Raw genomic sequence first — 15,666 nt, 5'->3', positions numbered from 1 at the left:
TTTGCCAAATTATTATTTATCCGTTTTTTCGCTTTACATTTGGTCTGATATCTGTATATTTTATTATTCTATTATTCTATTATATTATTATATTTTCTATTATTATTATTTTCTACATGATGTTAATGAAGATCTTGTAAATCTTATTCATAAAAAAATGGTTTTTTGTTTTTTATATAAATATAGATGATATTATTCATATTTTTTCGATTTTGTTAATATTTGTAAGATTGAGATTTGTAAGATTGATATTTATAAGGTATATTTGGTTTGAGAATTAGTAATTATTTCAAAAAGCATATCTGAAATAAAGAATATTTAGAATATGAAATATTTTATTTTCGAATAATCGATATTTTAAACAATCTTTTTTTGCATATTTAATAATATTAATTCTTTTGAAATTTTAAATATTTTTTTATCGTATAGAAATTTTTTAAAAATATGAAACTTTATATTATATTTACTGAATAAATATTAAATATTGAAAGAAAAATATTAAACAAATATTTAATATAAATTAATAATTTATTAAAAAATTTTCAAGAATTATATAGCAATTTATTAGTATTTTAAATATTATTTATTATTATTATATAAAAATTTTATAGAATTATATCGTATTAAGATAAATTTAAAAAAATATTATCAAGAAGATAAGAAATTATACAAATTAATGGCGAATTAGACGAATAGATGAAAATAATCCTTGACTTTGTATTTATTTATATTTATTTTCTTGTAGTTAAAAATACACATGAATTTATGGAATAATCTGATATAACCGCCAAAAGATTGTTCAAGATACAATGGATATTAAATAATACATTTTTATATAATATTTAAACTAAAGGAAAATATTGATATTTAAAGTACTAGAATTATAAAATAACTTTTTACTCATTCGAAGATATAAAAAAATATATTGCGATCTACATATTTAAAAAATGATCAAAAATTTAATTTTTTAAGTTTTAAAGTTTTAAATCTAAAAATTAAAAATTAAATCAATATATAAGTTATTTATTTTAAAACATATTTAAAACATATTATTTAGATATAATATTTTTTGTTAAAGCTGTATATATATTTAAATAACTTTGATAAATCAAAAAAATTAATCGATTTCAAATCATTTAAGATTATCTGTATAAGTTGAATATCAATTGTATAAAATAAAGAACTGAAATTTTAACAATTTTATTAGTAATTTGTTTATCTTTATTAAAAAAATAATATTACTTATTTATTAAAAAAGTAAAATTTATTGAAAAAACATTTAAAGTCATATTTGGATAAAAAAAATTATATATTTAATTATTGTAAAAAAATTGCACATTTTGGGAATGAATATGAATAATGAATACAACATTGAATCTAAAAAGTTAAAGTTATAAAAAAATAATGAAAATTACTTTAAGATAAAATTTATATCATTTATTTGATTTTTAAATAAAATTTTAATTTTCTTTAAAAAATATGTCGAATTTTACACTTAAATAAAATACAAATAAAAAATTTGAATTTTATTTAGAAATACATCAAACTAATCTATATTTATCTTTTAAAATATCTTCAAAAATAGTGAAACTTCCTGACTGAAATTTTTTCCCGACTGAAAATAACGGATTGCCCTATTTTTTGTCTTCACTTTTATCCAAAAGTATAAAAGAAAAGAAAAACGAAAAAAGCTTCAGTTTTACAAGAGAGAGAGAGAGAGAGAGAGAGAGAGAGAGAGAGAGAGAGAGAGAGAGAGAGAGAGAGAGAGAGAGATGCAAAAAAAAGGAAGAAAAAAAGAGGATCGAAAGAAAGTTTTTTCTTTTCCTTTCAAAGCTTTATAAAAAAATATATAGATACGAAAGTCGTGGCGCCAGAGGATTGATTAATTGCACTGTTTGTCTTGCTTTTCACGTTCGGCTTTACATGTCGAGCAGAAAAGGGTGACAAACACGATTGAACTGCAGTTGGTGATTCGACAGCTAATAGATTTTGCTGTTTTACTGTCCTTGATTATTACTGTCCTCAATTATATGGTTAAACGTGTTCCTGTCTAATCGGTATCCTTACTTTTCTGGCTTACAGATGTTCGACGATATCATTTTCGCCTTTTTCTCCCTGGAAATGACAATCAAAATGGTCGCGATGGGCATTTACGGGAAAGGAACGTATCTCGCAGATTCCTGGAATAGATTGGACTTCTTTATAGTAATTGCTGGGTAAGTACTTGTAATTTTTCTCTTATTTAGAAATTTGTCGTGTATATAATTTGCAATATATATAAAGTTATTGATGAAAGTTAAAAAACAAATTAATCGTTGGAAAATTTTTATATATAAATTATATATATATAATTATATATATATATTATATATATATATAAATTTTTTTAATGTTTATAATGAATCTTTTTGAAATTTTATTAGATATTGCGCAATAAATAAAATTTTTGTTAAAATTTGTTTATATTATACAGAATAAGTTATTTAATTCTGAATTTATTTGTAAATTATTTGTAAACATTTTATAAACATATTGTAAAAAATATAAAAATATGTTTCAAAGAAAAGTTTTTTGATAGTAAAGACGTTATGCAATAATAATTAGTTTTTTTATTAGTTTATTAGTTAATTAGTTTTTTATTTCGCTTTTTGGAAGAATGAATAAAGGAATGAAGTTTATTTTATTTTTTGAATATAATCTATATTATACGAATATATGATTCTAAATACTGGCTAAAAAATTTTTTAGTTAATGTTCTAAATATTAAAAAAATTTTTGTTTGAAATATTTTTTTATATAATAAATAGTTTATGAGTAAATTTAATTGACATAGTGAAATGACTCATTTTATATTACATTATTCAATTGATCGATTCTTATTCAACGAATTATTAAACATTAATTAAACGAAATTTGAATTTAAAATTTGCAATTATTAATTATATAATATGCGATTATTAATTTCATTATAAGCTTTTTTCAATATTAGATGAATATTCGTATAAAAATATTACATAATTAAATAAATAATAAAAAATAAAGCTAATAAACAGACTTGTTTTCTATTCTATATTATATTTTGTATAAAAAGTTAAGAAAATTATAATTATTTAAATTGATTTTAATAATTAATTTAATATATAATTTAATAAATACTATTATGATTATGGATGTATAAATATTTAATATTTAAAGAAAAAATATGAAATATTTAAATATTACTTTTATGAATGTTATTTTTAATTCAATATATATTTTTCGTGAGTTCTTCTGTTTGTGGATAACATTCAATTCATAATTATTTAATTTTTGAATTTATTATTTAATTATTGAATTTTTGTTTTTAATAATTAAAATGTTATAGGTTCTTAATAATAATATAGGATAGAATTTTTGAATAAATATAAATTATTATCCAAAAAGAGATAGGAATATTGTTTTTATATTTATTATTGTAAAATATGAAATAATAATTCACAACTATGAATTTTTATTATGAATATTTTTATTTAAAAATCTAAAATAAAATAGAATTTTTAAATAAAATTATTATTGAAACTAAAAAAAAATATTACTCTTATATTTGACTGTAAATTGATGAATAAAATTTTATTATGAATACTGATAATATGTGATAATAATCTGATAATAAATGGAATCATCTATTAATGCTATGTGTCTGAATAAATAGAATCTTATTCTACTTAGTTGAATTTGTCGAAGATAAACAATTCATGATTTGAACTTTATATGATAGGAAGTCACCGATTTTTTCTATTACATTCGATTTTTTGTTTCGATAATAAGAATTCACATTCATATAAATGAATTCAATTGGATATAAACTAAAATTTTATTCTATTATAGTAGAATTCCATTAATTTGAACTCTATTTATTGGAATTGATTTTAATTTGTTCACGATTGATAATTTTACTGAGATTTTGAAATATACAATTACAAAGTTTTGTAATTATATGCAAAATTCAAGTTACATTAATATTTAAATTTAAATTTAATTTATTTTGATAGGATTTGGTTCGATAATTTAGTGATTTCGTTCAATAAAATTATACTGAGTAAGTATACTATCAAATCTATTACAATTTATAATACATTTTTTAATAAAGTAATATATTTATTTAAAAATTTTTAAATTTCTAAAAGAAATTCTAAATTTTTTACTTTTTAAATTAATAAAGGAATTTTCAATTTAATTTGAAATAAAATATTTAACATTTAATATCTAAAACTTAAAGAATTATTATATTAACAAAATTATATTATAAAAAATAATTAAAAGTAATCCAAATAACTAATATAATTAAAATTATACTGAATTATATTAAAAATTTTAAACAATATAACTTTTTATCTAAATTTTATAGACAAAATATTTCTTCATTAGAATATAAAAATTTAATATTCTTAAATTGTATTTTATAATTGATATTTATTTAATATTATTCTTTTATTAAGAATAATATGATATTCAATTTATTCTTTCATATACAAAATAACAAATTGAGAGATAGAATATAAATGTAATTGAAATAGAGTTTTGTTTTAGTTTTTTCAAACTTAAAATTTTTTAAAACTAAGGAAAAATTGTTTTTATCAATTAATATATGCATATAATAAAAACATATTTTTTGAAATAAAATATTAATAAAATAATATTATTAAAAAAATACAATGTATTAAAATTTTAGATTTATTTTTCGAGAAAAATGTATTTATTATTAAATGATTCAATAATTAGAATGTGGATTATTATATAAATAATTAAAAATATTCAATATGTAAAAATTATATTATATTTAATCAAAATATTAAACAATATAAAATTTAATTATATATGAAAATAAATTTTTTTTTAAATTTTTTGATAAATTATTATTGTTTATTTGAAAAAACTTTGGTGAAATAAAGAATTACAGTATATTATTTCAGTATTATGTTAAGACTTCTATTCCTTATTTAAGATTTCTCCAATTTTTAATATTAATTAGAAATTTTATTCAGAATGTAATTAAATTTGTTTATATTATTCAATTATCATATAAATTAATCAATGTCATATAAAATAGAAAAAAATATATTTATATATATGTTCAAATTTATTCATCTATATAGAATTTATATATATATTATATTATATTTATATATGTATATATATATATATATTTGCATATTATATTATTAAAAACTAATTAAAGTACTATTTATATATTCGTAATTTTTATATTCGATATTTTAAAAAATAAGTCAATAAAAAAGACAAAAAAGAATAAAACTTGTTTTAAATGCTCAATCGTAAGATAAATGGCATACGTTCATTTTTAAATAATTTTTATTTTGACGCGAAATTTTTATTTTTCGCTTAATTTCACGATTGCATTAAGCTACATGAAGGAAACATGGAAACATTCATGATAAATTCTCCATGAAATAAAGTTTCGCAGAGATTGAACTATATTACGCGAATAAAATTAATCGTATGTGGATTCCATGCAAGTTCTTAAGAGCTCATGAAATTATATAAAAGCGCTATATATTTATTTGAGTAAGTAATTGTGTTTACGAATTGTAGTATTTTTCTTCTCGCATTTCATAATGAAAGAATAAAGCAAAAACATGAAATAGATATTTTATTTTTTCATTGATTAAATTTATTTTTGATAAGCACAAATAATTTCCATAAATAATCTGCAATTATTTTTTAAAAGAAAATAATAGAATATATTGATAATAGAAAAAATTGTAAATATATATAATTATAATATATAATTGTAAATATAATAATAATTGTAAATATATATTTACATAATGTCTTCTACATTTATTTAAATACAGGATTTATTTAATACAAGATACATTTATTTAAATGTAGGATGTGATTTTACATAAAAACAAAGTTACTAATAATATCTTTTCTTGTTTTTATCAAATATAAATATACGAATTTGACTAATTTTCGATTGGATTAAATAGATTATTAATAAAAGATTATTTTATAAATGAAAAATAAAGAATAAAATATAGTAAAAAATAAATATAGAAATAAAAAAAATAATAAAATTTTACTATTTAAATCTTCGTTTTTTAATAAAATTGAAATATAAATAATATTATAAAATAAAATTGAAATTTGGTCAAATATTTGTATACTTATTGAATTTTCAAAATTTATTTTTTCAAAGATTTATTTTTAAATAAAAAATTTTACTTTACATTTTTCGTTTATTTTTACATGTAAAATAATTTTTTCTACTAATAAGTTATTTTTATCCAATCGAGAATTAATCAAATTTACGCTTGACAAATTTTTGAACTCAATTTTCTCGAAAACGAAGCTTCAAATGAAAAAAATGTTATTTCTTTTATGATTTAGTTTTAATGTAAAATTATTTTCGGTTTTACTATCCTGTTTGCTTCCATTTTGTATACAATATACAATATAAGATATAATTTATATAATATAAATTTGTTTTATATATCATACTATTATGTAGTATATAACTTATATTATATGTAGTATTTATATTATATGATGTAAAGAAAATTAAAAGAATTTATTCGGTTTTTTAAAGCAAATATTATACACATTTTTTGACTAAAATAAACGTCTTAAAAAATTAGAAAAATTATATAATTATATAATATTAAATTATAAAATTATAAAATTATATAAATATTTAAGTTGGAATTATAAAAAATTAATTATAATTATTTTATTGAATTATTAGTATATTTAAAAATTTATTAATATTTCTAATTATCTCATATAAAGTGTTATATATATTTATCAATAATATTATGTGTTATTTATTCAAGTTTAAAAAAATATATATATTTACCGTGTGATTGAAATAATTTTATTGTATTAACTTTTGAATAATTAGTGTGTCAAGTTATTTTTTAAATTATTTTTCAATAATAAAAATTATAATTTCAATATTTATATATATTATGGTTATATATTTATGTTTACATTTTGATTTATATTAGAATTTTTATTTTGAAAATTAATATGTTTCAAGTGAAAAGTATTAAAGAATATGTAGTTTGAAATGTACGATTCATTGAATTTTAACCTTTTCTCTGTTACTTCTGTTACTAAAATAGAATACAGACTTGAATTCGATAAATTTTTTTATATTTTTTTTATCTGAAGTAATTAAAAATGTTTATATAAGAAAATTCAATACATTTTATTGAACATATTTATTATTAAAATATTCAATACAAAAATTTCATAAAATTAAATATATTATATCATCTTAAGTAGCAAATATTTTTTTGCTATTGTTATTTAATACATGGAATGTCTTACTTTAATTGATGATAATAATGATCATAAATTTATAAAATAATATAAATGCAATAAAAAAATCTATAAAAATGCAATAAGAAATCTATAAAAAAAAACTTATAAAAACTAAATAAATTAAAATATTGATGGAGAAATATATCGAATATATTCGAGTTTTTCTTATAAATGATCGAAAATTTTATAAATCCCTCAATGATATTTTGATCACATAATATATTATTAATATATATTAATAAATTGAATTAAATTGAACTAACAAAGAAAATATTGAATTAAGAGAATAAAAAATATAACTAAAAATCAAATTGTTTTTCTTATAAACATTTAACTAGAAATAGAATTGTTTAAAACAAATCTTATTATGTAGGTATTGTTATATCATATAGATATACGGTTTACGTGATTCAAGAATGTATTTTGTCTGAAACAAAAATATAATTATAATTAAAAATATAGTTAAAAATATAATTATATTTAAATATTTAAAATAAATTCTTTTATATGAAATTGCATGAATACTCAATATTGATAATATTAATAAAAATTTATAAATATTTATTTTTTAATGATACAAATTTATGAATATAAAATTTAAATATGAATATTGTTAAGATTATAAAAAATGAAGTTTTGAGATTTTAACATTAAAAATATTAAATTGTAATGTGTGTCTAAACAAGCAATTAAAATTAAAATTATAAGATGAAAATATGGATGTATTATAATTAAATTTATTTACTAAAAGTTAAAATTAATTTAATTATAATGATCTATATGTTTTTAATAACAAAAATAAAAAATCTTTAAAATTTTTTTTGAGTTTGATAAGTGCAATATCAGAAAATTGAAATTTATTAGAGTTTGAATGAATTTTTATTATTGTCTTTTTGTCTACATTCATTTTTCAGTTAAATTTATATTATTAATTTATATATAATTTATATATTATATATATAAAATTTTATTAATTATATATATATAAAATTTATATATAATTTATATTATTATTTTATATTATTTGTGCTTTACAAAGTTTCTGAAAGATGTATCATTTTATCTCTATCATTTTCGAATACAAAATTAAGCTTAAGCTTTGCTAATCTGAAAGTTCACATGGGATAGTCTCAATTCTCTATCATATTCTATGCATTATATCTACATGTGCAACTATGGTCGCATTTAAGCATAACATGTATAACTCTATCTCTTGGGACATAATAATATTACTGTAAAAAACATTCAAATTGTTTTATTTGTTTTTTATTGGATCTTAAATACTTTGATACATGCTTTTATTTGTTATGGTAAAATATATACATTTCATTAGAAATCTTAATTCTTAAAATTCTAAATAAAATAATTTGAGTTTTTGAATATATGATTGTAATTTTTTTTTATAAATTTCTTTTTGTTAAATTATTTATTTTTTCTATTTTTAATTTTAATATTGAGAATACATTTAGAATGTTAAATTTTAGAAAAATCCAATCTCATTTCTTTATATAAATATAATTTTTTGAGAAATTAAAAAAATATTTTTACTTTTCAAAAAATAAAAGTAAGGAAAAAAATTTATTTAAAATAATTTAAATCATTATATTATTAATTAATATATTATATTATATTTTATTGTAATTATATATTTATAAAATGAACTTTTTAAATTTAATTTTCTCGAAAATTAATTATAAAAAAATTGTTTCTATCTTTTTTTTATTTTTTCACAACTAATAACCATTTTATGATAATATTAAATATTATTATTTCTTTATAATTTAAAATTATAAAAATAAACAGTAAAAATAATAATTGTTTTTATTGGATAAAAAATATAAAAATATGTGTATAATATAATAAATAAATGTAATATATATAATGTGTAATGTATAAAAATTATATATTCTTTTAGCGCTTCTTTTTGTTAAATACATGTTCTCTTGCGATCTATTCATTAACCATTGGGATTTAGTACTATTATAAACAAAAGCCTGCCATTAATGAAATACGTTTTGCAATATTTTGATGATTCTTTATCATTTTATTATAAATGTGTTAATTTATTTACTTATAAACATAAAAACATAAATATAATAAATATTATAAACATAATAACATAAACTTATAAACATAAATGTATATTAAAATATATTATAGAACATATAGAATAAATATTTACCAATAAAACACGTTTGACCAGAAAATAAAAAAACTTATATTTAATTTTATTTCAGTGCCCTGGAATATTGTTTGAATATGGAAAATATGAATTTATCGGCAATAAGGACAATAAGAGTCCTTAGACCTTTACGTGCCATCAACAGAATTCCAAGTAAGTATAAACACTTAATGTCTAAAATTGCTGACTTTTCCACTTTTATTAGAAACATTTTCGTAATATGTACCAATTTCGTACATAAGTAAAAGTAAATTAATATTAATGAAATTTGTTTCACGATTTTAAAATAAAATTTCGATCGAATAAAATATATCGAATAAATTTGTTTTTATATATATAAAAAAAAAAATATTTGTCGTTATATCGATTATATACAGAATGAATTGAATTTGAAACAAAGATAATTCTTCGTTCAAAAATAACTCGTAAAAAAAACAAATAAAGTTTCATCATACGAATTTTTATTTATAAAAAAATTGATTTTCCTTGAAACGTATTGTATTTGAATACAAATTGTTTTAATCTATATTGCCAAATTTCTTTCTTCTTGTTTATGAAACGTTAAAGAAAGATTTATTTATAAATAATAATTTAAATTTTAAGAAATAAATAAGAAATTTTTTGAAATATATTTCTTTTTAATTTTCATCTCTTCTTTTTCTTTCTTTTTCTTTTATTTTTTTAATGATTCTTAACATAATTTACAAAATTTAAATAATTTAGATTAGTAAATGTTTGAATCATTTAAATAATGTTTGAATCATTTACATAACAATAATAAATTTAAGAATACTGAAAAAAACAAATAATATATATACATACAAATAAATATATTTAAATTAATTTTTCAATAATATTGTTGGATCATAGATAATCAAAGTAATTTAAATAAGATCGAATAAATTTTGACTATTTAATTTTAAAATACTTAATTCATATATATTATTGTATTAGATTCAAAAAATTAATTAAAAACTGAATATAAATAGTATGAAATTTAAAATAGATTTTTAATTTTTAATAAAATAAAAATATAAATTTCTTTTGTTCAAAATTGATATTGAATGCAGTATATATAGAAAATAATTTTTAAATAAAATTTTCAATGTTTTATTAAATTTTTTTAAAATTTTAGTTTTGATTGTAATATATGTTTTTTATATCTGGTTTTCGATTATTTTAGAACAAATTTAAACAAAGATTATTTTAATATATATATATATAACTCATTATATTATTATTATTATAATAAAAATTGAAAATTCTGCGAAAAAACATTATTTATATTATGAATGATTTATTATTGATAAAAAATTGATAAAAATTTGCTTTACGTATTATACTTTTATTAAATGTGTAGTTGATATTTTAAACAGTTTTTGATTTGTATATCTTACTTTGAATTTATATAAAATATTTGTTTTCGTTAAAGAAAGTTGAATAAATTATTTATATATTTAAAAATTATTATATGATAAATTATTATAATATGATAAATATGAGTTAAAAATTATATAATAAATGTACAATCTAAATTATGATTATTATATTATGATTATTAAAATTTCATTTTATTTAAAAAATGTGTATATCATGTGTATATCATTATATATGTATATTTTTAGAATCATCAATATAGATAATAATTATATTATATTATGAATCAAAAAATATATTAAAAACTATAATTAATATAGTATGGAGAAAAGATAAAATGCGAGAAACATGCATAATATGTAAATAATATGCAATATGCAGAAAAAAAATATTTTTTTGAAATTGTCAAATAATAAATTTCTATCTTGGTTCCATCTCTTTATATATTTTCCACAAAAATATATATATTTGCATAAATATTCATACTCTACTTATTATTTTTTACAACTTTATAAACTTTAAACTTGTTATCTGACATTCGCAGAAAAATATTTACCATGAAAGTACAACTTTGATGACTCAACTGGACTTCGATGTTTTTCGAACAGTATTTTCCACGGTTGCAGTTGCGATTTCTTTAAATAAAATCCCGCAGAAGTAAAGAAATTCGATTCATCCTTTCACCTTCGATTGAATTTATATTTTTTTTTCTTCCATTAGCTCGTGACAATTATATCTAGTATATAATAGGATATAATTCAATATAGATTTAGCATGAATGAACTTGAAACAAGATTTATTTCCGAACTATTCACATGAACAAATAACGAATGAATCAATTTAGAATCGCAATATAGCTTATCGCGTTCTTTTATTTTTACACTTTCGAGCTTTATTTTTTGCGGATAACATTCCCTATAGACGCAAATAGAAAAATCTTTTATTTATTCAGTTCCTATTGAAATCTAATGATGTTATTACGGCGCAAAAGAAAAAAAAAAGACTTCAACGTCACAATCTTTGCCACATTTTTTGTTATTTTTTTCTCCCATTTCTCTACTTTCAACAGGTATGCGGATACTGGTAATGCTTTTACTCGACACTCTTCCTATGCTGGGCAACGTGCTACTCCTATGTTTCTTCGTCTTCTTTATATTTGGTATTGTCGGCGTGCAACTGTGGGAGGGCATACTGCGTCAACGATGTTTCTTGAAGGCTCTACCCAACGTCAAATATCCCGAGTAAGTGTCACACGAATCGATTCATTCTCTGTCATGCTGTCATTTATTGGTTCTTTAGATATATGGTTATATTTTATATTATATTTTATATTTTTTAAGACGATCAGAGTTTGTCTGGTTCGTTTATTATTACGCTTTATATCGCATCGATTCCGCATTCTCTCTCTCTCTCTCTCTCTCTCTCTCTCTCTCTCTCTTTCTTTCTTTCTTTCTCTTTTATTTCTCTTACATTCTTTTTCTATCTTTCATCTTTGCCTTACTTCTTCTTGTTTCTCGCCTCTCTTTTTTTGATCCGCCTTCTTCTTTCCCTATGTAATCGTCGAGAGTCACGTTAACACGCGCGTATATACTAGGCTGCATTGCGTTTCTGAGATAAACGACGGCCGTACTCTATTTCCAGAAGATGGTGCAATACACGGACACGCGACTGGATAAGTATTAACTCTCTCATCGAACGCGCACACGCGCATATCAAATTGCTCTTCGTTTTACATTTTACTACTACTTCTTTCTTTCTCTCTTTCTCTCTCTTCTTTCGTATTACTTTTTTCATTTTACATACAGTTTTCCACTTTTTACAAATTTTTCCAATTTTTGAATTTTTGAACTTGTCGGAAATTTTTACAGATTTTACAGTCATTTTGGGGATATTTTCATTTTTCTTTTTCTTTTTGGTATGGATATATAGAGATGGGAAACTCGAAATTTTAAATTCAAAAATATTTATATTTTCCGAAACTTTTGATAGTTAGTAAATAATAATTTCGTATAAATAATTTTAGAAAATATTGTGACGATATGAATTTATTTTTATTCCATTTATAATAATTGAGCTTGTGTCAGAGAGTGACTGTAGTAATTAATACACTTTCATCAATCAATTATAATAGTTTATATCTATTACATAATTGTTGTTTACTATAATTCTTATTGAAAAATTCCAAGAATCAAAATTTTTTATTTTTTTTTACTTTTATTATAATAAATAAATAAAATAATGAGTATATGAGTATAAGTAAATAATGAGTAAAAAAAATGTAAAATACTAAGCTTCGAGAAGATATTGCATAGTTTTGAATTCCAATATTTAAAAATCAGAAAGTTTCGATCCATCTCTAATATATCTTTTTAATTCGAAATTAAACTTATTTCCTTAATACCATGATAGTATAAAGTTTGATTTGGAGTCGAGATACATATAAGGCAATCGATGAAGTACTTTGCGAAATTTATTCTTCGACCTTGTTTTATTTTTGGTTTAAATAGCGTCGCGTATACTTACGGAATTTTCGTGACCGGTGGTGTCCCAGTTTATAACGGAGATTCTTGAGAAGAATCTCACCGCTTCCGCGTATAACATCCCCAGGAACGATCATGTTTGATATCAGATATATTACATCCATCTCTCTGTGCTCATTTATTTTCAATTCTACATATACATATACGTGTATACCAATATCTATTCGTTGATATTTTTATGATGTTCTTCGAAACTTACTCGCGTGGAGAATCTTTCAGTGTTAAGGATTAATATTATTTTTTTTTTCAAATATGATGAAAACTTGATGTAAATAATATTTCTATTTTTGAAAGATGAAATTTTTAATATCACTTCCTTTTTATATATTCATTTCAATGATTTTGCAAGTTATTTTGTACAAGATTTTCTCGGTTGTGTAATGTTTTAATAAATAAAAATTAATTTTAAGAAAAAATTATTAGTTTTCAAAGTTCTTTGGCACGACGAATATTCGCCACGTAAGAGTTTCAATTAAGAAAAAAGTATACAGGGTGTCTAAATATAAGCAAATAGGGATGATTTGATATGAGTTGAGAAAAAAGTTTTCGAATAAATTAAATTTGAAAAGTTTTCAATTGATTAATATCTAATACGAGTAGAAAGTCATTTTTGAAAATTGAAAATTGAAAATAAATACATATATAGTAATCAAACATTTCTAAATTTTAGAAATTTTTCGATTTCTTAGAAAACTTTAAATAAATTTTTAAATAAATTTTATTCTACATTTTTTATTTTCACATGTAATTACCTCTTATTGATAATTGTTACTCAAGAATTAATTTACTAAATTTACATTTATCATTTTCATATTTGATTTACTCGAAAATAATTTTCTAAATAAAATTATTTTTCTCTTTCGACTCATTTTTGCACTTACCACTTATTTTATCCATTATTTCTGAGATGGATGGACATCCTGTACATTATAAAGATTCAAACGGGCACCAGGTATATACATGAGTGTATGTATCTTCTCTTTAAAAGAACGTTTCCGTACGGTTCGTTTTCATGCAGTATGCTGAAATGCATGGCGATATATAGCTCGAGTTGTCGTCGTAAGGTATCGCTTCGAGTAAATTGAAAGTTTTCTTTTCGATTTTCTTTCCGTTCGTTTCCGCACTTTTCTCTTTCTCTCTATCTCTCTCTCTTTTTCTCCCTCTTTCTCTCTCTCTCTATCACACGATACATATTCTTTCTTCATTTTTCTTTGTGTCTCCATAATTTCTTTTTCATTTGATTCCTCTATTCATGAGACCATTTCTCTTCTTTCATCATAAGAATCACATATGTAGTTTAAAATATTCGAATCGTGAACAATTAACAATGCGAATCCTCGAGAATTTTGATCGAAAATTTTCATCTCGTGTTATTATATCTCGTTCATGTCCCAGAGCCATGAAGCGGAATTCATTTATACGTACATTATATACGATGGCTGGACGAGAAAGGGGGAATTGCTAATGAACGCGCAAACTATTTAAAAACTGAGCTGAAAACACACGCTCAGATGTTTCGCGTTCGCCGAGGTTACCGTTAAATGTTTTATAACCGCTTTCACGTGTTTCATTCCCGTGTTTAAATGGTTTTTATATCGACGCATTTTACAGTTAGAATTGTTACTCTATACAGGGTGGTGAATGAAAACTAGGTTATTCCTTAACGTGACTTTTATTTAGGGGAAACTAGGGATGATTGTCGCATCGTTTTATTATTTATTATTATTTTTTTATTATTTTTTTTTAATCTAGAAGTTCGGTGAAATATAATGTAAAAAAAAATATAAATTTTTTTTCAAATACAAAATAAATATATAAAAATATATTTAGAATAAGTTTACTTAAGAAAAATTTTAAATTATTTATATTTATATTTATAAAAGATGTTTTTTGCGATTTTATATAAAATATTATTTTTGTTACAATTACATATATATTAAAAAGTTATATAATATTAGTTGTATTCTGTAATAATATATCAATGTTCCTATCTTTAGTAGTAAATACTACTTTTTCTTTTTAGTGGTTACTCTGATTGATTCCAAATGTAGGATTATCAGTTGGTAATAAAGTGCATATGTATAATAAGTGCATACATATTAAGATTCAAACAAAAGATGAAAAGAGGAATATAATTTGATATTATTAACAGATAGATATGATTCTATTAAAAGGAAATGAAGATAATTTTTACTTATTTTCTATATGTTAATTTATAGAAAATTAATAATATTAAAT

At 19.8% G+C, this 15,666-nt stretch overlaps 1 protein-coding gene across 6 annotated transcripts in view; it reads left to right on the top strand.

Annotated features, from left to right (window-relative positions):
* The window catches only part of LOC108002378 (voltage-dependent T-type calcium channel subunit alpha-1G), a 198,385-nt gene that overhangs the window by 58,820 nt on the left and 123,899 nt on the right, over window positions 1-15,666 (top strand). For all 6 annotated transcript variants that reach the window (XM_062081494.1, XM_062081496.1, XM_062081495.1 and 3 more), the window contains exons 3-5: window positions 2,083-2,216; window positions 9,567-9,664; window positions 11,958-12,129. In XM_062081494.1, the coding sequence (XP_061937478.1) occupies window positions 2,083-2,216; window positions 9,567-9,664; window positions 11,958-12,129 (404 nt within the window). The remainder of the gene's footprint in view (window positions 1-2,082; window positions 2,217-9,566; window positions 9,665-11,957; window positions 12,130-15,666) is intronic.

The sequence above is a fragment of the Apis cerana genome, linkage group LG11 (genome assembly GCF_029169275.1).
Source record: "Apis cerana isolate GH-2021 linkage group LG11, AcerK_1.0, whole genome shotgun sequence".
NCBI classification, from domain to species: Eukaryota; Metazoa; Arthropoda; class Insecta; order Hymenoptera; family Apidae; genus Apis; species Apis cerana.
The sequence above is the reverse complement of the archived record's forward strand: the minus strand, read 5'-3'. Positions and strand labels throughout refer to the sequence as shown.